Genomic DNA, 24,157 nt, shown 5'->3' with positions numbered 1-24,157 from the left:
CTGCAGAACTCTCCCAGAGGGAAGTAACAGAAATTGTGTTCATTTACCAAAACAAATATGTCTTCTGGAGAGAGAAGTCATATCGTATTAAAAAGGAATAGCCATGTCCAAGGGCCCTGAGCATAACCGCAAGCTTCAAGCAATCCATAGCATCAAAAGACTTTGTGAAGTCATTGAACATTACACCAGAGATTTGCCTTTGGCAACCTGCACGCTCACAGGAATGATGAGAATATAGCAATGTGGTTCAGAGAGTCTCCTAATCCCCACATGCCGGACAGGCAGCTTGCCTCTTAGGAGAGACTGCAAGGCTTGTGTTGTTTTGGTGACAGTGAAGATTAAAAGACGAGGATGGATTATTAACTGTGATACTGACTTTGTCAGCGTAAGCCATTGATGTTAAAATACACAAATAAAATATATATGTGCATATTACAGTATAAGCATTCATTTGAAAAGATTACATGTCCTATTCAACCTGTCTCTGAAGAACACCTGTTAAAATCCCAGCAATGCGGGGTATTGCCCTGGGAAATGATGAAAGCACAAGGTGAGTATGGGGAGTAGAAACTGTAGAGCAACGCAAGTCTGGCTGGCTGTAGCTCTCTAGTAATGGGCTTGCCATGTTCTGAGAAACTTTTATCTCATGGTGGGGTACCCAGCCACAAAGCATGTCCTGCTCTCCTGGGGTTTCTTCTTCTTCTTTTTTTTTTTTTTTTCCTGTGGGGCTCACAGATGGATTGCCAGCACAGGAAAGAACCTGCTCATGAGACACAGATCTTCCCCCAGCTTGCTTAATTTTCATGCTCTGAAGTGTAGGGTCTGCTAAGGAAAATGAGAGTTTCCCTGGAAGTCTCTGAGGATATGTGTGCTGCTTCTTTAAATCTGTAGCACAGAAGCTGGGCAGGCAAGGAGAGATTAGAGGGAAAAGTTCACTAAGGAAGTGTTAAAAAAAAAAAGAGAGAAAGCAGATAACTTCAAGGCAACATAGTTTATCTTATGCTAACAAAACACTTTGTTTAATCTTTGAAAGAAGCAAGAGTGTGTTTGATTTGGTACCTTTTTATGTAATAATTTGTTGCATCAGACAATTTTGAGGATGAAACGCAATGAGGAGAGAGTCAACGAGCCATCCAGAAGAGATGATGAAGTGGAAGGGTAATGCCCACAATAAGGGCAATATTTAATCTGTTGTTTTAACAGCCATGCAGTGACCACAAAACATCCCCCTTTCCAGCTGAGATAGGAGAGAGCGTCATGAAAACCACATTCCCGGTATCTTTGATAGGAGTCTCACAGAAATTCCCCTTAGATTGGTCAATACATTCTCGCTATCACACGTCAGATCTGTGGTTTCTGTATTTATTCATTTTATTGATTTAGCCTTTTCTGACTCTTACAGTTTCCTTACTCCAAGCCAATGCCAGCCCTAATGAACTTTTTCTGCTCTGTGAAGAGGCTAGAAACTGAAAGAATAACCCGAGCGAGCAGGTACGTTTAGTAACTAAACTGTTATTAGATCAGAGGTGCAGAGAGTTACCAACCTGTCTGTAAAGTGCTGGCGAATCAAATTACAGCAGCTTTGGGGGCAAGGGGAAGCTCAGCTAGTCTGGGTACTGTGAAGGAAAATCCTATGGCTGGAATACGATTGAACAGTAATTTTCTAAGCAGCAAAATAACTTGTTTGACATGGAATCCTTTACTTCCCTGCCTTGGAACTCGCTCAATCGCGTTAGGTCTGTTTTGTGCCTAAATGGGGTGGCTGAGAGTTATGAAATGTGATGGTTCACACTGGAATAATAATGCTAGGAGTCTAAAATGGTTTAGTCCTTAACACTGATGAGCTTATCACTATCCAATACAAGAGGCTTAGAAATCAGATATCTGAATTAACTGAATACATTAAAGCAATGACTAGAGATTCTAAGTCAATAGCAGGGTCTTGACCAATTCTCTCAAACTCAAGATTTGGTGCCTGTTTCAATAAAGCATATTAGGCAGGAAAATCAATTCTCCCAATCCATTTGTTTCCCTATTTTCGCCTACTTCCCGTTTCCTAGGAGAGTTGCAACTTCTCCAGTGCCTGTTTCAACTGCATTCTCTCCCCACCTAATCTCTCCAGTCCCTCCCTCTCCTTTCTCACTGGCTGCTACTTCTGTTACCTTAGTAGTGATTTCAGGACTCATGCTTTCTGTTAATGGGCCCTTATATGCCACGTCAGTTAGTATTTTGAAGTAATTTACACTACTGTTCAACAAAATGTGTAGTTTTCTCAGCTTCTGATGCTAGTATGCAAGCGAAGGCAGGAACCCAGCAGAGAGAAGCAGAACACTTGACATTCAGCACACAGATTTCTGGACTCCTGAGAAAAGGAAGAAAACAGGTTGGCATTTTGCTCCTGGGATGCCAAACAACATGCAGGGTATGGAAGGGACCTGTACGCAAAGACACCCCTTTGTCTCAGCCCCGTCACCTTCCCAGTGCATCCCAGAGCCTCCCGCACGTTGCTTCCCCAGGAAAATGTCCTGCTGTTTACCTTCTGAAGGTCTGGGCTGTAGTTTAGAGAAACAGAAGTGCAACAGTTTTATAAATAATGATTCTAAAATAAATTAGGCTCGAGTCAAATGAAAGCTATGTAAAAATTTCCAATATCATTACAAGAAAATCCAAAATATGTTGTTATTTACATATAAAAGAGAGTTAGTTAGATCGACATTGCTTCAAATGGAAGAATGGAAAGTGAATTAAGGGCTGTGGATTCACATTTTCTTTTTTTCCCTATATCTCCTTTTTTCTCCCTCCTAGTCTCCACCCATCCTCAACCCTTCTGCTCATGTATGGATTCAAAGACAAATAACTATGAAATCTCTATGATTCTGACTTTAAAAAACTATATGGATGAGATTGTTCAGCTGTCAGATTTATATCACCTGAATACTACTTAATTTCTCACTGAAGGAATGAATGTTTGAGGTTTAGCAGTGTCACAGAATGATAAATCTCCTGAACTAAAAGTTTCTAAGAACATGAAAAGCTGCTATTATACTTTACCAAAGGGAAAAACACATATGATCTGTACAGGAATGATAACAAAAAGCAGACTTGCTTTCTCTATTGCCTGACATTGGAGCAATTAAACAGAGATTCCCTAGGAATAACGAAAGATGTACGGCATATGTTAAAATATGACTAGGATAACATGCCTACATGGGTGCTAAAGAAAAGTGAAAAAATTCTGGGTTCATTCCTCAAAAAGCATTTTCAACATTTGCTTCCTGGAGAGGAAAGTCACTTTATTAGGTACATATTACTCCAGCTAGTAATTAGAAAACAGAACTGAACTCTTGGTCATCAGCCTACTTTTTGTTCCGCTTCAAATTTTCTGGCCAAAATTACACGGAACACGGCTATTGTCATTAGTATCTCTGTTCCACCAATATCTGTATTTCCCCTGTTAAGACAGAATTCTCTCTTATACATAAACAGTACTATTGCCCTAGGTAGGTACACAAAAGTTATAGAATTCCACTTCGTACTATGGCATTGAAAAGTGACGTGTATTTTTTAACATGCTTTAGAAAAGATCTGTAATGATTTTCTCACAGTGCCTAACTTAATCCAGTATTTTCAAATGTACACGGGCCAAACAAAAATGCTGCAGTGTATGGGACAAATACTGTTTTCCAGTGGGTGAACAGGATGAGTAGTATTTAGTAATGTGGACAAATTTTAAGGGCATTTTAGACTCTCAGAGTTTAAGGGTAGAATTTTCAAAGCATTTTAAAAAATCAGGTTGCATACCCTTAAGTAAGCGCACCTGTTATACCAATATGCAAAATGTGTAACTTTTTGGTTAAGAACATGAAAGGCTTTGTTATACCAATGAATTGTGAAGGCTGGGGGGTTTTTGTTTTGTTTTGTTTTTGTTTTTTGAGATATTGTCCTCTATCAAAAGGAAACCACATGAGAAACCCATATTAATTTTAATCTAATCGCCCTTCTGGATGTTCTCTTTTTTGGAGCATCTCATTAAGATGAATTCATCTCCTTGGGGGAGGATAAAGATGTGTTCAACTGTTCACAGTGGGACAGATGTCATCAGGTACCCATCTTATTTTTCACTGACTCACTGAGACATTTTTCTCTTGAGGTGCAAGTGTTGATTAGATCAATAAAGTGTTCTGATGGGCAACCTAGCTGAAGTGTCTGTATCTTTTAACAACCAAACTTAAATAAAAAAAAAAGATTCTGAAGATGATTAAAGGCATAACTACAGGTTTGGTGGGAGGTGGCAGGTTTTATATTTACAGGTATGAATTACTTGCTGCAATACCAGATAAACTGGCCATACTGCATTGTAGGAATCAACTAGCCAGTGCCCTGATGGCCTAAGGTTTTGATAACAGAGAACAGTCTTTCACATCTAGGTTTTTAAGTTTGATTTTGATCTTTGTTGACAATGAAATGTAGTCTCTGTAAAAGAAGTTGCTAGTATCAATTATCAGTGGATAGGATTTTGTATTACCAAGAAATAATTATAGTTAATAATGATTTGTCTTCCATTATGATAGATTAAGCGGAGAGATCAAAGATTCTACCACGTAAAGGGGTATGAAATTCTATTCATGACTAGGTGTGGATTCCCCCAAACAAAAAGAAAGTATAGCATAACTAGCAGATTTCTGCCTCCTTCCTATGAAACTATCATTTAAAATAGCATTCTCCGCTTTACTTAAAAAAACTGTCCTACCTATCTAATGTATGGTGGTAACTCTTGAGTGTGCTCCTAGTTTTGGTCATCAGCTGTCAATATTAGGTTTTAGAATTGCAACACTTCACTTGGAACATCAAATACAATAACAAAGCACAGCAAATATATTTTATGTGAACGCAAATCTTTTGATAAAATCAGAAGCTCAAGAACAAAGGCAGGCAGGATTACTAAAAGCATTGGAAAAGGAAGTTACAGATTGATAGTAAGCTACTAATTTTGCTGCTAGAGTTATGCCCTGGACATAAATTGCTCGAGGAATAAAACAAGGGCTGTGATTATGTTCTGTACATTGAAGTTAAATTAACCCTTGACATAAATTTCATTCAAACAAATGAGTGAGTGAGTTAGTTAACCCATATTACTCTGTTGACTTTTCCATTAACATCAACAACCTAAGCACTGTGCTGGGAGAGCCACTTCATGTTGCCTTTTCCTTTTTTCCCCGAAACGTTCAGGGTAACCTGTCCCACCACTCTAGGCCTCAGCATGCATGTTATTTTCCAGAATCAGTGTGCACTGTTCATCACTATTACATATCCTCCTTTCATAGCAGGCATCGCTGATAATTATTCTCTACAGTAACATGGCTACTAGGGAGAAATCTCTACATTTGGCAAGCTGCTTAGTTTGCATATTTGGTACTTACATACTTGTGCAGTCATTTTGGTGACTGCACTGCAGGCCACCTGCCATAAAAAATTTTAGGTTAATGTCACAGGAAAGCATAGTCTGTCAGATAACCAGTTAAAACCCATTTACATGTTAACTAGATTATTTTGCTTCTTTCTTGTTTGTGTTCAGGAGATGTTTAATAATGTGTAGCAGCCTATAGGAAAGAACCACAACTAAATTCATGCCCAAAGTTCCTTCTCTTCATACAACAGGATGTAGTATTCCAGACTCCATGGAGTTTTTGCTGTGTTCGTACAATAAGTGAATGCTACATTTATTTACCAGTTATACCACTACCAGTATTGAACTCAGTTCTCAGCGCTTTTACACTCTGGTAGCCCCAGTGTGAAAGGTGAAATAAGAACCTCAAATCTATCATCACAAGGATTACTATATTAAGAGGTTATATAGTTAAATAAGTACTCACAACTAAAGCAGAACAAAGATAAGGATGTTTACATTTGCAAGTTTCAATTTAGTTTTTTATCTGAGTACTATGAAATACATCTGGTTGTGACAGAACATCCTTTACTCTCTCTGAGATTCTGTTGATGTGTTAGCTTTTCTTTGTAATCCACTAAAAATATTCTTACCGATTTATTTTTCATAAGGCCATTTTCAACAAGAAATCAATGTAAAACACCCTCGTCAGTGAATGCTTTATTTCTGTGTGTATGCAGTGCTTCAATGGGGGTGGCAGCCAATGATATGACATGGGTCCACTTTTAACTTTCAACAGCGGCACTCTGCAGCTTTGGAGCAAGACAGCCCCGTGGAGAATGCCTGTAGGAACGCTGCTGCTCCCGCCGAGCCCCTGCGAGCACTGTGGAGCTGGCTTCGGGGAGCAGCAGTGGCTGCTGGCTCCAGCTTCTCGATTTGGAGCTGTAAGTAGGGGATTTTCCAGTGCATCCAACCTCCCATTCTAGTTCCTCTGTCAGTCAGACCAGAGGACAGAAGCCCATTGAAGCTCCCACTCTGCAAGCCCACCTTTTTCCCCAGAAAACCAGGCTGGCCGTGAAGGTGGGGCACACCCTGTCATGCAAGCAAGATGCAGACAGGCTGGACACTCAGATTTAGGAACTGGGATTTGCTCCCAAGTCTCCAGATTTGACAAGTCTGAGCAGATGATATACTAAATATCATCTGTTACCTGAGAAAAGCAAGGGGTCCTGATTTCTGCTAAGCTCACAACCAGGCCCTTCCCTCACTGAAAGCACTCTATATAAGTAAAGCGTAAGTATTTGGCAGGTCACGGCCCAAGTGCTGTCAACGGAAAATATAAAAATGTTTTCTTAATTTTAGCAATCAATTCTTTTAATCATAACTGGGGTAGGTACAATATTTTCAGACAAAAATATGATTTTCTCCCAGCTGGAAGTGTACCTCCACAATTGTTGCTTTGTACATATTAATAAAGATATATCTCAAAACCGCAATAATATTGTTTGTCAAATGACATCAGACCAGTTCCGACAAGCTTAAGTATGTGCAGTGTCTGGTAATACCTTTCCTTTCTTGCCTATTAACTCTTTCCATTGTATTATTGTTCCAGCATACTATTAGCTCACACAGTAGGTAAAATTGTATTTGTTTCTAATTTTAATCCTCCCAGCACCTAAAACCTATTTGTTTTTCCAACTATAATTCGAGAAGTAGTATGTTGTGTTACTAAGGGCAGGCCTGTAAAGGATATGCACAAAGGGGCAAAGATAAGATTACCACATATGCATTTAACCGTAGACTCTTCCGATATACGATATTTAATCCCCAGCCCTCCGGCTGGGCCCGCACAGGTGCTTTCTTGGCCCCGGGTGCCCCCCGATCACCTTCCACGGCCGAAGCAAGGTGCACGATTCATTTTTAACTTCGAAGGGGCCCTCACCTAGCTCACAGCAGCCCACTGCTTCAAACCTGCACGCGTTGGCCACCGAGTTACCCTCTGGTTTCACGCGGACACCCACCTTACCCCCCCCCGCCGCCCCTGAACCCCGGGGGGACGCGGCAAGAGCAACCAGCCTCAAGCACCAGCGAGCTGATCCTGCAGGGCCTCAGCACCTCCACGAGCATCTCGAGCCCAGCACTGAAAATAAAAATATCCCCCTCTCATCCCCCCACAAAACGCCTGCGTGCTCTGAGGGCAAACACAACCTCCCCGTTTCACCAGTACGCCAGTAAAAAGACGCCCCTTTTCGTGCCGCGTCCGTTCAGCAGCGTATCAAGCCCCGGCTTTCCACGCCGCCAGCCCAGCGCCCCCTGCGCCCCGGCCCCCGCGGCGGCGGCAGCCGTTGGCCGTTGGCCGTGGAAGCCGTTGGGCGGCCGTTTGGCGGCGCCCCCGCGGCGCTGCCGCCGGGGCGAGGGGCGGGGCCGGCGGCGGGGGCGGGCGCCGAGCCCACGTTCGAGTTCCCAGGGTGACCGGGGTGGTCGCGCCGTGACGTCAGGGTGTTTCCCGGTGACGTCGGGCGGCTCATGCGCGCTGGCCGCGGCGGCGATTCTGGGTGACATCACGGGCCGGGCGTGACGTGCCGGTGGCGCGGGCCTCTGGGAGCTGGCCGGGATCTGCGCCGGCCCCCCTCCCCCTCCCACTACGGGTCGCGGCTGGGGGCGTCCCGGCGGCGGGGACGCGGCTCCCCCCTCCCCCTCCCTCGCCCCAGCGCTTCGATCCAAGATGGCGGCGCTGAGCAGCGGCAGCAGCGCCGAGGGGGCCTCGCTCTTCAACGGGGACATGGAGCCCGAGCCGCCGCCGCCGCCGCCGCCGCCGCCCGGGCTCGGCGCCTGCTACGCGGCGGGCGGCGGCGGCGGCGACCCGGCCATCCCGGAGGAGGTGAGGCCTCGCGGCGGCTCCTCAGCGGGCCCCGCCGCCGCCGCTCACGCCCCCGGCCCCCGCTGCCGGCCCGGGGGCGCCGCCGGGCCGGGCCGAGGCGGTGGCGGGGGGCGCTTCCCGGGGGGTATGCCCCGCTCCGGGGAGGCCCCGGGCCTCCCTCGCCTCCTCCCGCCGCCTGCGGCGGAGGCGCCGCTAGCGATGCGGCGGGGGGCGGGGAGGCTCCGCTCCGCGCCGCCGCTGCGGCCTCGGCCCGGCCCTGCGCGCCCCCCGCGCCCCCCCGGGCCCAGCGCCCCTCCGCGGGGGCGGCCCGGCAGCGGCGGGGGCCGGGGTCCCCCTCGGGGCCGCCTAAGCCTTTGCCACGGGGTGGGGGTGGGGGGCACCGTCCGCCACGCACCGGCTGGGTGAGGGTGGCGGGTCGGGCTCTGGGTTAAAGCAAAAAACAGCGAATTTCCTTCCCTGCCACGCTTGGAAGTTACCTGGAGGCTTTGGTTGGCTGAGCTGTTGTGTGGATGTTTTGTAATCGGCTTTCCCCGAGGGTTTTGAAGCCCTCGAAATATAGTTAAAAACAGGGTTCTGTGCAGTTTGTTTCTTGGGTTTTGGCCTCGCTTGCAATTTCTGCACGAGGAGCCTGAGGAAATGTTAACGGACAGGGCACTGTGCAGGCTCTGAGGATGGCAGGCCTCTGGTTAGTATCTCTGTTAGATACTTCCTGTGTTTTGGGGCGTATTACTTAACTTCCCAATCCTGTGAGGAGCAGTACTACCTGTTTTGCTAGGGTTAAGGTTTACGTTGCTAACATTTCTGAAACTTTTACAGAAGGTGGAATAAAATAAGCTCTAACAATGCAAGGTATTGTGCGGATTTGAGTACTGTAGGCATTGAAGTCGGAGTAAATTGCCGAATGCGGCGCATCAGGTCTGTTCCGGAGGTAAATACCGATGGCAAAAACTGTCTCCTCATTCAGTGCTTTAGTTGTTGAAGATTATTTCAGCTCAGCTTAGCTTTCCAGAGCACGTTTTTGTAATCACTGTGGGGCCTCTCCTTTGTGAGCAAAGTCTTGTGGTTCTGTGAGGTGCAGAGCCCACGAGGTAACAGTTCCCTGCTGCTCTGAGAGAAGGCCTTACTCTTTCCCTGCCTCTGGCAGGGGGAGACCGTCTGCTTTGAGCTGGCTTTGATCATTGGCTCACAGAGGAATCCGGTTCAGCTCTATCTCACCAGAAACGACCGTCTCTTATCTCTTATTTATCTTTATGGAATTAATGAGTTGAGAAGTTTGACAAATACCAGAGTTCATGCTGAGTAGATGGCCAGAAAGGAGAAATCTGGAAGGAGCTTTTCCCCACTAATGTTAGTGAAAGGTTAGGTTGATTCCTCCCTCTTAGGGAACTACCCCTTCACCTTGCTGAAGGAAGACAAACCTCAGCAGTATAAGTCTATTCTACACCTAAACTGCAGGGTGATTAAATGCTTTGAGTAGTGCAAGCCTAGTCTTTATTGAGTAGGAGAAACTCTCAACTGGTTGAGAAACCTGAATATCTAAAGAGTGAGACTAAGTAACACTCTCTTTAGGCAGCAAAATGACAGTTAAAAGCTTCTCACTGACTTTTTATCACCCTGATTGTGCTGTTACTACTATACATGCAACTGAGTTACCCTGTTATTCCTGCCATGGAAAAAAACAAATCTTCATGGGATCGTTTCAATAACTGGTTTATACTGTGGCCTTAGAAACAGCAATATTAATGTAACTGACAGGGAAAAGTAAACTGCAGTGCAAGGGAGAGAGAGGAAAGGAGTGGCAGGAGACAAGAATTTTTTTAAATCAGATTTGATACTAAAGGGGTTGTTGGTGAAACTCTGCTGTAACTCACTTGAACTTCAAAAATGTTTTTTTTCTTATGCAGGTCGCTACATTTGGTTCCAGATACTAAATTACATAGTATAGCTTTTTTTTTTTTTTTGGCTGAATAGCTCACATCTCTATATCAGAGAGAGAAGCATTCTGGTATCTGGAACACCTGCCAGCCACAGAGGTTGGTACTTCCCAAGCATAGATGCATGTATTTACTGTTAAGAAGTGAGTGGGGATATTCTTGTATTATTCAAAAGCAAACTCTCTATACATTGGAAATACTAAAACACACAGGTCTAAAACAGAGCTGGGGTTAGAATTTTTATTTTCTGATGTGGTTTTGTTCTTCAGTTACTTAGTTCTTCCTCAAGTCATAAGTAATTAACTTTTGTTTACCATATAAGTACATCTATTACCTCATCTAAATCTGTAGTTTTAATAAAGTTCGTGATGAAAAATTGCTGATACGTTTAAAATGGAAACTCTATTCTTAATACAAAAACAAACCAATTTAAAGTGTAATGCAAATTCAAAGTGACATAAAAATACTGAAGTGCTTGTAACTGACTCATGGCTCTCTAGTATAAGTGCATGTTCTAGTGTTTTGTTTTGTTCCTTCAAGACAATGTAAATCCAGGCTTTAAAAATGACCTTGCTGTGGAAACCCATCAAGGAGCATAACCTCACTTATTTTGAGGAGATACCTGGAAAGGTTTTAGTACAGAACTGAAAATTTTCCCTCTGGCAATAAGGGCTTTCTTTCCTGAAAGATTGCAGTGAATTGTAGAGCTAAGTTTCTACTTCGAAAAGGGGGTAGATAACAAGAATCTTCAACAGACCTTGAAGCAGGCTTACACAAACTCGTAAGTTGAAGCCTTCTGGTGAAGGTGGTGTTCCTTACCAAGATCAGAATAGAACTCTTTTTTTCTGTTGTTTATAGCTACATCAACATCACTTGCAAAATCAAGTTTGGGGTTTCCAAAAAGCCAAACTTATGCCATATCGTTAAACTCATGACCATTTTAAATCAAATATTGAATGTAGTGCTTCAGAAGTTGCCTTGGTAGCCTAACTGCTGATACAAAAAAATCTCTTCTAATAATGAAGAGGCACTATATGAGAGTGTAATAATTGCTAAAGCGTTTTTTTCTATAACAGATCAAGACAAGTAAGAATACTTAGTTGCACTTGCACTCATAAAAGTGGTGCATTTTAGAAAAGAGGTACTTCTCAGAGGCATATGGGTTTGAGGAGAGTAGGGGCAGGTGAAGAGCGTAAATTTTTCTTTTCCACTTACTCTTCTGGTATTAGGAGGCCCAGGATAAATGTCTGGCCCCCAGAGGCATTTAGATTGGCTTTTACCACAGGGTGAATTCTCAGGACAAGAAATTGTTTGGATGGAAGGTTTGCAGAGTATTATGGGGTTGTTGATATAGTAAGTGTGTGATATGGTGAGTGTGTGACAGCTGGGAGGAAAGGCTCTGTTCTTGTTGCTAGAGATTATTTACACAAATATTAAATAATTCAAATAGGATTTTCTGTACTCAGAGCTGTGTGCCCTGAAGTGCTCTTTGGTAGATAAAAATGACTTTGTAAGTTGTGAAGCAAGGCCCTGATCTGTTGGACAGTTGATCATTTTCTAGGCAGTGATGCTGGAATTTATCCTGCATGAGTATTAGTTATAAGATTACAGTATCTGAAAAATATAAAACACATTTTATTCTTCTTTTAAAATCTATAGAATGAGAAGGCATCACTAACACTGTATCGGATACCTGGTGGATTCTCATATAGTAGTGGAGGAGTGGAGGTGCGCTAAGAAAAATTAGGGTTTTTTTTTTGTTGTTTAGGGAACCTATCAGGCTGGAAATTATAGAAATTTACAAGGAAAGGTATTCTCTTTTTGAAGAGTTCACAATCAAACATGCTACTTACTTGGAAAATTGAAGAGATCTAAGCATTTTTTGCCTTATTGCTTTTGTATTATTGGGAATAAGTTTTATGTCTAATCTCAATGATGTTTCCTTGCATTCTGTGATCAGAAATTGAGATTGGAGGAACTTTATAATGTGACATGCTACTTAATTGTGTGGACAAGTTAAACTGTAGCTGCAGGATGTTTCATATCCAGCTAATAGTCTACAGGAGTATATCTCAAAAGATAAGTTAAATAGCTTTTTTTTCCTGCTAGCATAGGAAAAGCCTTAGCTGGATACTGTATCAGACTTTGGACCAGTATTTCAAGAAATATATGGAGTGATTGCGGAGAGTCTGGAGAAGACTAACAAGGATGACTAGTCTAGTGTTGAAGATTAGAGCCTTCGGGAAAGACTGAAGGAATTGGAGTTATTTTTAAAAAAAAGAAATGGAAGTTGTCAAATCTGATGCAAAGAATGCAAATAACTTGTTATGCAGGCTTGTCGTGGTTGCTGCCAAAAATAGTGAGTTTAAATGGTAGCAAAGAGGATGGTTTCAGGTTACTATTGAGACTTTTTGTTTTAAGGCTAGAGGTGATAAAGCATGATAATAGATTTTCCTAACTCTTTCATAAAATCTGCATTCATAGCTTCTGTCATCTCCACAGGCAAATGTTTGCCAGGAATGATGGGGGACAATTGATCGAGGCATAGAAAAGATGGTCTGTTTGATAACCTCTCATCTTTTTTTTTTTTTTCTTTATTTTTTTGTGATGCTTGGTGAGGTAGATTGAGCATTTAGAACACAACCTTGAAATATTTGAGTTCAGTGGGGGTATTAAAAAGTTTTCTTCTTATGATGTTTATCTCAGAAGGCAATAGGATTAGCAGCTCTGTTCCGTGGTAGCCTGTTTGATTACGCAAAACTTACTCGATCGGTTTGTAGTGTTTTTTTGAAAGGGGAGGGGGGGGGAAAAAAAAAAGAAATCTCAGAGGCTTGTTTTTTGTCTGTATGGATATCCCCAAATTAGTTGGATGCAAATGCTAGGTATGAAGGTTTTGTGAATTGATACTGGTACTTTAGCCACTAACACTATTTCCGTTTGTACTTTGTAGTCTGCAAATTCAAAGATATCTTATTTTTAAGGCTATTCTAGCATCTTTCTTGAGACTTGTTTTAGCCAGGAAAGGCAATTGTTTTGCTGTGTGCAATTAAAAGTAGTGTAGATGTGAACAGATTTTAATTTTTTTAATGTCTTTTGATGATAGCTTTTTTTTTTTAAAGTAAACTGAAAAAACTTTTATATTGCAAGCTCCAGTGTTCTACTGTTTTGTTATTTTGTAAAAACTTTACAGTTCAATTTTATTAATGGCTATGTATAGAAAATTTGACTGCATGAAAGGTTTTGGAGGGAATTTCAAGTAGTAGGAAACTTAATTTTATAATTTTATTTGTATTCCCAGAGGAAGCAAAAGCAGGTTTCAAATTATCATCACAAAATTGAAAATTCTATTCCAGTCCAACCTTACACAGAAGCTACTTCAGGTTTAAGAGTTCTTTGGAGGCACTTTCCTGTTAAGTGTAAGTTTTATGTAGTACGTTTTCAGTTTCAACAATTCACTTTATGAAAGTGTAATGTAATATACAATGTAATAGGGAACAGCATTAATCGTTAATGACTACTGTTATGACAGAGCATTTCTATCACTGCAGTTACTTTAAAGTTAATCAAATTATGCTCTGCCACCAAAAGGGGGAGGTGTTGCTACTTCCTGAACCTGCTTTTGGCCACTCCACCCTGTCTATTGCCTTGTGTCAATTTTGATGCTTAGATCCTTTCCCAAGTTGATTCAGCTCACTAATGCTGAAGAAAACTGCTATCTTTTTTGGCTGGGTTACTTTTCTGCAAGATTAGTGAACTGAATCTCCTCAAGGGCTCTGAGCTCCAAAGCTGTTGCAAGGCATGTGACAGAAGTGTGTGGTTAGGGAGAGTAGTGGTAGCGTGCTGTGGTTTTTTGTTTGTTTTTAAGAACATCTCTGTCCAGGAAACTGCACTGGCCTTCATTTTTGTAGTTGTATGAGAACTCTCACATGACTGAAGTTTCCTTAGCTGGACTTGTTAGGTTTAGATCCTGACACATTAGTTCTTTGAGGTCTTGAGCTTTCTGCCCTAGATTGTAACACTGTTCCTTAGTTTCTCTGGAGTACTTCTGAGTGTACCTTTTAAAGAAATAGATTGCGTGTCATAGTTTTGGCAGTGGGCCTGGATGAGCGAAGGTCTTCTACGAGCTTCATGTACCATAAGTATGCTTTCCCGACAGCTTGGACCACGTGAGAGCTCCGAGTACAATATTTTGGTTTTGGAGGTGTGAGATGGTTTTCATAATTTTCATAATTTCACACATCTGTGAACACAACTACTTTCTCATAGCTAGCTCAGGAATTACACAGGAGACAGTATACAATGTACATGTTTCTTCATTTCATATTTTTCATCCCAATTGCTCTTAAGCTTTTTGGGCGTATAATGGAATCCTCTGAAGCTGAGAATCTTCCCTCCTGCCCACAGCTTCTTTTCAAAATGATGAAATATGTATTTCATGCAACTGATTTCCTCTCCTGTGACCAGCTCTCAAATTATACAAGACTCCTTGGTACAGAATTACATGCTTTTTCTTCTTTTTTTTTTTTCTGTTTAAACTCCTTACTGCAAGTGTTTGGTAATGTTACTCCACCTTTTTAACAATTGTGTTTGAGGGAGTTGCAAAAGTGCCTTTCTTTATTCTGTTTCTGATGATATTTTATGAATGTGTACCCTGGCAGAAAAATAGGAAAAATACAATGTGTAATTTTCAACCAGCCCTGTCGTCCAAACGTGCTGTCATTTCAGAGAATTCTCCAGGAACAGTGCTGTACTTTATCATCGCACCTTGAAACTCTGGTCCAACATTAACATGAGAGATCTGAAATCCAAACCAGTTCTCTTTTCAAAATGGAGTTTTTTTGTGCTGTGCAGATACAGTGCCCAGTATCAAATGGCTTTTCCAAACTGTCAGTATTGCATTTAAGATATCATGGGAGCCTCTTTGGAGATGCAAGAGAGGGACATTTATTGTTACAAGTTTCTGACTGAGTGTCATATTCTTATGGTTTCTCCAAATATACCTTCAGAAAATGCATTGTAAAAAGGAGGTTATAGTCCTACAGGAAGGGTACCAGCTTTCTTTAGTCTTGCATCTAGGAGGCAAGCAAGTAAGTTTGTTAATGAACAATATGTACTTATTGTTTAAAAATATGTTGCATAATTAAGTTGCCAGGATTTTTATAATGCAAACAGGGGAATACCAGCTGTAGTTCCTCTAGCTGTGGCACAGTGAGGCCCCTTAAACAGCACAGTCATTAGTAAAACTGTTGTTAAATATGCTGGTAAGTAGTACATACTTTCCAGATGCAGTTACATTGTGTGTAATCAACATTTTCTGACCACTTGGAGTATAGACTTGGTAACTTTTTTTAATTTCATCTCAGATAAGGGATTATTTTGAGAGTAGACATTTCTGAAGTTTGACTAGCATGCATAAAATCTTTATCTCTTTTGTACAAGTTATTCACTAGTTGTGCTTGAAAAGCAGTATAAAATCAACATGAAATAAAATATATTATTATGACTTTAAAAGGTTGAGAGTAGATGGTATGTGTTTGGACAGTCTGGGTGGCTGTATGTTAGTGCCTCAGTCTTTGAACTGGTTTTGTAAATTTATTCATTAAATCTTAATAGGTCAAACATCTCTAGTTGTAAGTAATGTAAATGTGAGTCTTCAGCATCATCTGAGGTAGCTTTAGAAAAGATATCTTTCAATGTTCTCATAAATTTGCTGGAATACAATTTGCTGGAATACAATAACTTCTTTTTTATATTGGTAGCTGAAAATTAATATGACTTTTTCTAGTCTCTAGATTCAGTAGTTATAGGTTAAAAGTCTTGTAATAGCTTTTCTGTGCTAAGCAGTTTGCTAGTTTGATCAGCTAAAGTTTGTTGACTGAATCAACTGAAAATATCTTTTTCTGCACTTTTTTCAATTTTCTTAAATGGATGGCTCTTTTCACCCCTCTGAGTGCCTAGAATGTGTTGTAACAAACAAGCTAACAGATGATATTCTAAATTGCTTTCTAAAATAAAGGGGGAAGATGTGGTGGTGGTTGTATCTGGGTTTCTTTTCTTTTCTTCCTGACAGCCTCTGAAATGAGTGTCAAGGAACTTATTCTGCCTTTTAAATTATTTCGTTTTTCATGTTGCAGTTAGGGTTAGTAGGCAGCAGGGTCTGCTGAGTAAATTGTGGAATGCCAGTTAGGAAAATGTGGCTTCTATGGTAGTTTATGTTTGTGACTGTTTTCTGTGATTGTGGGCAAACTACTTTTCTCATACCTGGTTTATTATTTGTAAAATGCATATATTTGCCTTCATTTCAGATTTTGAGATCTATTTATGATAAAAAATAGGATACCTTAATAACTCTATTGGATCACAGACAACAAAAACAAAAAGAATTTGAGTGTGCTTATATTCTATTAGTAATTCCAGCTACCTGTTTGCTTGTTTTACCTCTTTGCGATATCCTACCACTGAACGATTATTACAGCATGCGTGTATTTTCTGCTAAGTGCGTAACAAGTTATTTTATGCATTGATAGCATTAGCTTTTAAATAGGTGCTGATCATGTTTTGTGAATGCTTTAATTGTGTGCTCTGGGAAGGGGAGAGCAAAGCAGATTGTATAGTTCAAGAGAGACTGAGTTTATTTGTTTTGTCACTTCAATTAACATGACCCAAGCTGTGTAAGAGCTCTGCTTGACTAGTCTTTGCTTCTTACATGCAATTACTGTAATTAGCTGTTTGGCTGCTTGCTTTCCATCAGAAATATGATTCGTCTTCAGCCTGAGGTGTGGGGATAAAGAGTCTGGCATATGCACAATAGTCTTTGTTCCAAGTTGACCAGTGTATGGCTGTAACAGTTGTTTAGAATCTATGGTAATTACCTCTCTAGAGCAAAAATTGTAGTTAGGAATTTGTCAAGTTAGGAAATCTGAATAACTTTTTCCTCCCATTTCTTAAAAGTGTATTTTAACCCATGACAGTCTAGGGAGAAGTTCTTAAATAAATTCATAAATGTAAATATCGTGACTTGTACCAGAACTTGATCTGCACATGAGCCTCATGACTGCTGAATTAGCACCAAAGTGAATAAATAGGTCTCATGCAGCACAAAAGCCCTAAGGAACATAGAATAATAGATTTAGTAGATCAAAGAAAGCCATTCAACTGGTGGTTAATGATTTAAATGACGGATACAGGCTTTTTTTCTTTTTTTCCTAACACTCTTCTGTTCTGCTGTGGTAGTAAACACTAGTTACTTTTCTTTTTATGGTGCTTGGAGGCAAATTCTATTTACCAGCAAGCAGCAAAGATGGCAGGTGATGAAAAGTGGACTGAAAAGTGGATGAAAAGTGGGAATGAAAGTGAAATGAAACTAAACAGGAACGCTGCTGCTTCATGAATCAATCTAACTGGGCTGTAGAAAGGAAAGGTGGCTTTTTTGCACCAACTCAGGTGGCCTTTGCCAGGCAGTTTCAGCACGCTAGATTGTCAGAAAACTCTTCTTGACAAAGAGAACAATTTTCTGCTTGTTTAGCGTTTGGTTGAAAAGGTCCAGCCAAAGGTTCGAGTTCTGGAGCTGGTATAAGGGAGAGAGCAGGGATAAGCAGCCAAAGCAGTATGATAGCTGCACCCACCTTCTAGGTTGGTGTAAGCTACCCAGGAGCCATGGCCTAAGTAAGGTTTCTGGTGACTTCTTATAGGGAAAACTACTTAGTTATGTTTCAAGCTTTATCAAGCTGCATCCTTTATAATTTATCACTGCATTTTAAAATTTTTTTAAAGTAATTCCGAGAAGCAAGGATCGTTTTAAGTGTGAAATCCTTTCGTTAGAGAGGAGGCAACTTAGAGGCAAAGGCCTGACAGACTGCAAGACTGTATGTTCTGTTTTCAGAGTAGAGCTCAATGCTGAGCAACCTCATTTGCCTTTAAATTTAGACAAGGGAAAAGGCATAGATTATGATCGCTTGCAACTGATGGTTTGCAAATAAATCTGAGAGACTTAAGAATATTAAATCAAAACTTAGAATTTGTAATAAGTACCAAGGTTTGGTATGGAAAAATCCTTTGGTAAAGGAAGCAAATCTGTATTGAATGTGTACTTCTTAACCGGGATCCTAGAGTTAATCTCTTCCTTATTTTTTTCAATAGGATTTATGCTGTTACCTCCATAAAGGTGGTGCTCTGATGTTTGAGTGTTAGCTTGGTCAGATGTTTCTTAGTTTTTTCGGAGGGAGGGGTTCATTTTGTGTGCGTGCGTGAATTTTGCTGTTGTGTGCTTTTTTGCTTAGAGGGAACAGTGTCGCAAGAGGGACAATTAGAAACCTGCATTTCTAGTCACAGGTGGATAAGAATTGACTTTTTTCTTCTTAAAAATGTTAACTGTTAAATGGAAGGAAATTTTCTTCTTGAAGTCTGTTTAGCGTTTTTGTATTTGCTGTGCTTAACGCAGAGACCTGCTGATCAAATTACTGCAGTACCTGACCTGGTTAAGATCAGTTATCAGATAGGATGGTACAGAAAAGTGTTGTACCTCTTCCTGGGGGCTTCCCTTCTTGAACATGTTATTATATAATATTATAATGTATTAGATATCATTCTTTATCATCACTCTAAAAAGATGTGTTTACTGCCTTTAAACTGATGTGGAAAGAGATCCTTTCCCTCCCTTTCCCTTGGTTGCAGTGACTTTTATATGTACCACGGTCCATAACTTGCTTGCTTTCCTGTGAGTGGAAAACTTAACTGACTCATTCTGAACCTCTAGCTAGCGGTGAGACTCTACTGTCGAACTTTGTATCTCAGACGTTTTAAAGGAGCTGGGATAAAGTGATTTGTCAACATTAATAAAGAGATGGGGGAGATAAACTAAAGAAGGCAGTCTGTTGACATTTTTGTTGCTTCTGTAAACTCTTATGTGAAACCTCTTGCAAGCTGATTTTCAGTTGAATGAAGTTTTTCAGCTGTTAGTATTTTTCATAATGCTTGTTTTATGCAAAATTTTACTACACAGTTGGAAATTTGGTAAGCATGAAGAACCAGCAGAAACTAGGAAAAATGCTAAGATGAACACAGTGGGTGTGGGAACCAAGGGATACTGCGGAGATGCAGAAAAGCTAGAGCCTAAAGCACAGGAATAAGGATAGGAGTATCTTTCCCACTGTATGTGCGTGTTATGTTCGTGACTGCTGAATTACGCAGACTTGTTCTGCAGTCATACATAATAGTCTGCATACAGATAAAAGGAAGCACATTTTGTAAGATACAGGTAGAGGACTTGCACCATACCAGGTTGAGGAAAGAAAGTATTTGGCAAGGCATCAAAATGTGAGGAAGTGTTGACAGCCATTTTTGGCAACGAAACTGGAGAATGCAAGCCCTGCCTCTTGACTTGCAAACCCTGAGGTGGAGTGCTGAGCTATTAACACCACTCATACGTCCCTTTTCTTCCCTTTCGCTCCAGCACCTGTATCGCTTTCAAGTTTGATAAAACATTAGTCCAGGAAAGAAAGTTCTCACACATTGCAGCTTGCTAAGGCATTTTCTGACAAAGTCAACGTTAGCTCAGTGGATCAAACAGCTGTACTGATTCTATAAGAAAGAAGCCTGAAGGGACTGATTAGAACAGTATTGGATAGATATTGATGTTATCTTTTTTTCTTCCTTGTAAAACAGTTACCAAATCAAGTTCTTAAATGACTTTATGTAGTTAGTTCTACCAAAGTATTCTCCATCTTTAAATTATCTGGTACAAAGTGTGATAATCCAAATGCAGGACCGTTCTGTTCTTGTGCAAACAACGACACACACACGCACACGGTAGAATTAAACTGTCAGGTGACTTCCACCAAATGTGAATCGTAGCGCTTAGTGTTGGGATGTGCTGCAAGATTTGGGGTCTGATGCCAGATGCAAAAAGTACAAAAGATAGTTTGCTTTGTCCTGCCTCAGGCAGTGTGTTTTTAACATACAGCAAAGGATGTAAAAGTTACTTTGTGAATTGGAGTCTCACCTGCTGCAGAGCCATAGTCTTCACCAAAAAGAACTGATACAGGCTCCTGCTGTATTTGACTTGCCTCTGTCTTCAAACAGATCATCATCTCTTTATTACATTGCAAGGGAGTGCTTATCTGCAAAATTAATGCACAATTATCCACAATGTGTAGATATAACCAGATATATTCCAGTATAGCTGGAATATCTCAAGTCTTTTGCCTGTGTGTGTCCATGTTAGCCTATGTCAGCTTCCTTAGTCCAGCAGCATTGAAAGGAGAATCAAATTTAATCTCCTACCACAGACAATAGCCTTAACCTAATGTCATCAGGTAAGACTGAATAGCTTCTTTATTCCAAACTTTTTTGAGAAGGGATAAGGCCATCCCAGATACAAAGGATTCATTACTTTTTCATAGAAATAGAATAAAACATCATGGTCTCAAAACATGCTACTTCCCATGGAAAGTAACTGGATTTGAGTGTGGAGAGTACTAGGTGCATTGCAGAGCTATTTCAGAATACATTAATATTTCCAGCAGCTATCTGTTAGGGTGACATCAGTTTTTGTCTTTCTGCAAGATACCTGGCAGGTGTGGTTATATGGTTTCATACAGGTGCGACTCCACTCTTAACAGTAGTGTACTTACAAGAACAATGGAAAAAATAGGTCTGTCCCTTTCTTAATGACCAGCTGGCATCTGCAATTTTCTTCTAGTTCTAGAAAGTGCGAATAAAGTGTGGATAAAAGGATCACTAGGAGATCTCAAGGGATGGTATTAATGGGCACACATTTAGCCTGAAAAACTTTTTTGTTCTATTGTCTAGAAGAAAGCTCTTTAGTCCAGAACTGGTTGTTAAAAGAATTCTATTCTTCATGGTTTTGCTGTCTGTGTTGTTAGGTAGTTCTTTTCTGTTCTACTGGAATTACTGGGATGCATGCACATGGGTATATATACACACACGCACTAAAATATTTGTGGAGAATGAGACAATCTTCTTAAAATCTTTGGCAGTTCTTAAACACTTAGTTTTCCTTGGGACAGTTGGAAGAAACCCATATGTCTGTGAGTGCTGCTGAGCTTAATAGACTTGATTCTTAACGACCTAATTGTTTCAGTTTTTCCACAGAGATGATGGGGATATATGGTATGAGAGAGCATCTTGCCTCGAAGTCTTTAAAGCTGTGCTGCTGCATGTGATGCAAACTTAGATGAATTATCTGAACAAGCAAATCTGAGGCAGGAAGAAAGGTCAGGCTGAAATTGCTGGGTCTGCTGTCTGTGCAACTGCAAGAAGTGTGGCATGTTTTATGTAAGGTGAAAGCTATGGATGCTATGATGTGTAGAAGTAGGCATCCTTGAGACATGTGAGGTCACAACTTGCCCAGACCACCAGCTAGAAATATTCTGAGTTCCAATTAGGAAAGGGCTTAAGTTCCTTCAATTAAATTGAAGCAGTCTCAGAGCCTGCATAATAGGATGCAATGTTAAGGGATGTTCTGGACTACAACAAATTGTGTATAAACATATTCATTGAGCTAGGATGCCCAAAGGTAGTTTTATGTAAGTAAAAAATTAGTAGGACTTGCTACTTAAAAGAAAATTGTGAAGCTTGGAAATGTGTCATGACATATGTGTTCTCATACACACTTTGGAAAAAAAAAAAAAAAAGAGAGAGAAGCTTGATTATGGATCTAATATGCTAGTCAGTACTGGATCTGAAAGTTTTTTCAGCTTGTCAGAAGACCTTTTATGAGCATGGCACGTCAAAGAGATTTTCAATTTCTGTGAGCAACAAATACCGATTTGTTGCTGTGGTTGACCTGGAATTTCTTTTGTCTTCAGTGAACTTTTTAACTGTGTGAATGTCCTTTCTAAGACAATAGCAATCCATATTAGATTTCCCTGCAAGATTCAGGTACGGAAAAGCTCTTGGTTTAGTGCCTGGATGTATAGTAGGTAGCTCAGGGTACCATTTCTAGCTGCTCGAAGCAATGTTGTCTTCCACTAGGCTTGAGCTTCACTTTCTTCAGATGGAGATGTTTTTACTGTAGTCCAGCAGCTGGCAGTAAGATTCAAAAATTGCTTTACTTCCTTCATTAGTCATTCAGTTTTCTCTCTTGTCACGATATGAATTCTGCAGGAAGATTTCTCCTCTCAGTTAGAGGTTGCTGGTTCATTCTCCTTCTAACATCTCCTATATAGCATGTTTCTGTTCTGCGTATTGTTATGTTACTGCTTAGTTACATGTCTGTTTCTTTACTGCAAGAGAAGAGAGAAGCAAAGTTTTAGTTATGGACAGAAAATAGCATATTAACAAGGAAGTTATTCACTTGTCTTCAAAAAAGCATTTGGAAATGGAGGTGACTGTCAGTGAAGCATCTTTTGTTTCCCCTGTTGGTGAGGTGTGTACATGCTGAGCCCTTCCTTAAGAAAAACTTCCCTAAAGGTAAATTTGCCAGAATGACCCAATAATAAAGGTTGCATTAAATACTAATGAAACCCGCTTTCTGAAAGTAATCCTGAGATGGTCCCCTAGTTTGCCAGCAATGGTCTGGGTACGCACCCAGATGTGTGTATCAGCTATGCAGTAGCTAAAAACTCAAAACTCCGAAGTTGAACAGATGATTGAAATAGTGTTGATTTAAGCTGTTTGTTTGATCAAGCACGCGATTATCCATTACTCTCTTTGGAAGAACCTTAACAAAATACAAAAATTCTACTGTTTTCTGTTGGTTGGCAGGCTTAGTTTCTAGTGAGTTGAGAAAGCTGGCTTACGCAATAGCCTCAAGTGATTTTAAATACAGAGTATTAGGATGGCAAGTAGGTAGAGGTTTCTCTTTGGTGCCCCACACGCTCTCCCTGTGGTGTTTTGGGGTTGTTGTTTCCTAAGCAAACTATTTTTGCTTGAATTTGGCTACTTGATGAAATCTTTATTCTGAGATTTGTTATAAAGCTTAGGTTAGAGATGAACCAAGTGTTAGTTTATTTTAGGGAATGACTTATCTTTAAGGTTTACTGGCAAATAACTAGCGTCTACAATTATTGGGGGGGGGAATAAGGTGATGTGCAAAGTGTGAGTTCTGTATTTTAGAATTGGTTTCTTTATAGACCTCACAAGTTACTTACTAAAGCTGTTTTCCAGCTTGAATAGGATCCTGTTATTGATACCTACTTTATATTCTAAAGTTATTTGTAACCCCTTTTTAACAGGCAAGTTGTACCAACTTGTACCTACATACAGCTTCAAGAATGGGTCTGTATTATCATTAATAGTTAAGAGGTAAACTGAAAGATGCAACAGGAATCCTTAAAAACCCTTTGGAAGAAGCACAGTGTATTTTTTCCATCCTGGATCCAATAACTTTGGCAATCATTTTTTCCTCACAAATTCTCTGCATAACAATACTTATTAAGAAGAGATTTTCCTGCCTCCTTCTGCTCTTCCCCTTCCCCTCCTGAATTTCTGACTTGGTTGGACTAAAGTAGTTTCTTAAATCAGTGCATTATTATTATTTAAAATGACTTAATTTGTGCATCAGTGTCTTCTTAGGTGTAAATTGGGACTCATAGTACTGTTTACCTACAATGACATCAAATTACTAAAATTGACTCTTTCAGGACATTGTGAAGAATAAATAACAACCTGAGTTGTTTCATAATACAGTACTGTAAATCTTCTCTATGCAGTTGAAGTAAGTGTCATTTTTCAGATCACGTCCAAAGTCTGTAAGGAAACTTGTGGAGCAGCACAGACTCTAAGGTGTAGAAAGTGTTTAAGATCAACACATCCTATTGCAATATAAATAAGGTATTAGAGCTAGATGATGTGAATGTTGTTGACCTGTTTGCCACAGACTATTTATGGTTTGATAGAACAACTCCTTCATTAAGCTTTGCAACCCAATTTCTACAGTTACTTCAAAAATCTTTCAAGAAAAAGACTTAATAAATTTTAAAAATAGCATAGTTG

The 24,157-nt window shown here is 40.5% G+C and overlaps 1 protein-coding gene across 2 annotated transcripts in view; it reads left to right on the top strand.

Annotated features, from left to right (window-relative positions):
- The first annotated feature begins 7,852 nt into the window (after positions 1-7,852).
- Positions 7,853-24,157, top strand: part of BRAF (B-Raf proto-oncogene, serine/threonine kinase) — an 87,067-nt gene continuing 70,762 nt past the window's right edge. The window contains exon 1 of one of the 2 annotated variants that reach the window (XM_068945548.1): positions 7,853-8,267. In XM_068945548.1, coding sequence (XP_068801649.1) covers positions 8,112-8,267 — 156 coding nt within the window. In that variant the 5' untranslated portion in view covers positions 7,853-8,111. The remainder of the gene's footprint in view (positions 8,268-24,157) is intronic. The other variant, XM_068945553.1, reaches the window with a different exon arrangement.

This window comes from Struthio camelus, chromosome 1, assembly GCF_040807025.1.
Source record: "Struthio camelus isolate bStrCam1 chromosome 1, bStrCam1.hap1, whole genome shotgun sequence".
NCBI classification, from domain to species: Eukaryota; Metazoa; Chordata; class Aves; order Struthioniformes; family Struthionidae; genus Struthio; species Struthio camelus.
This window is presented reverse-complemented; position numbering and strand designations above follow the sequence as displayed.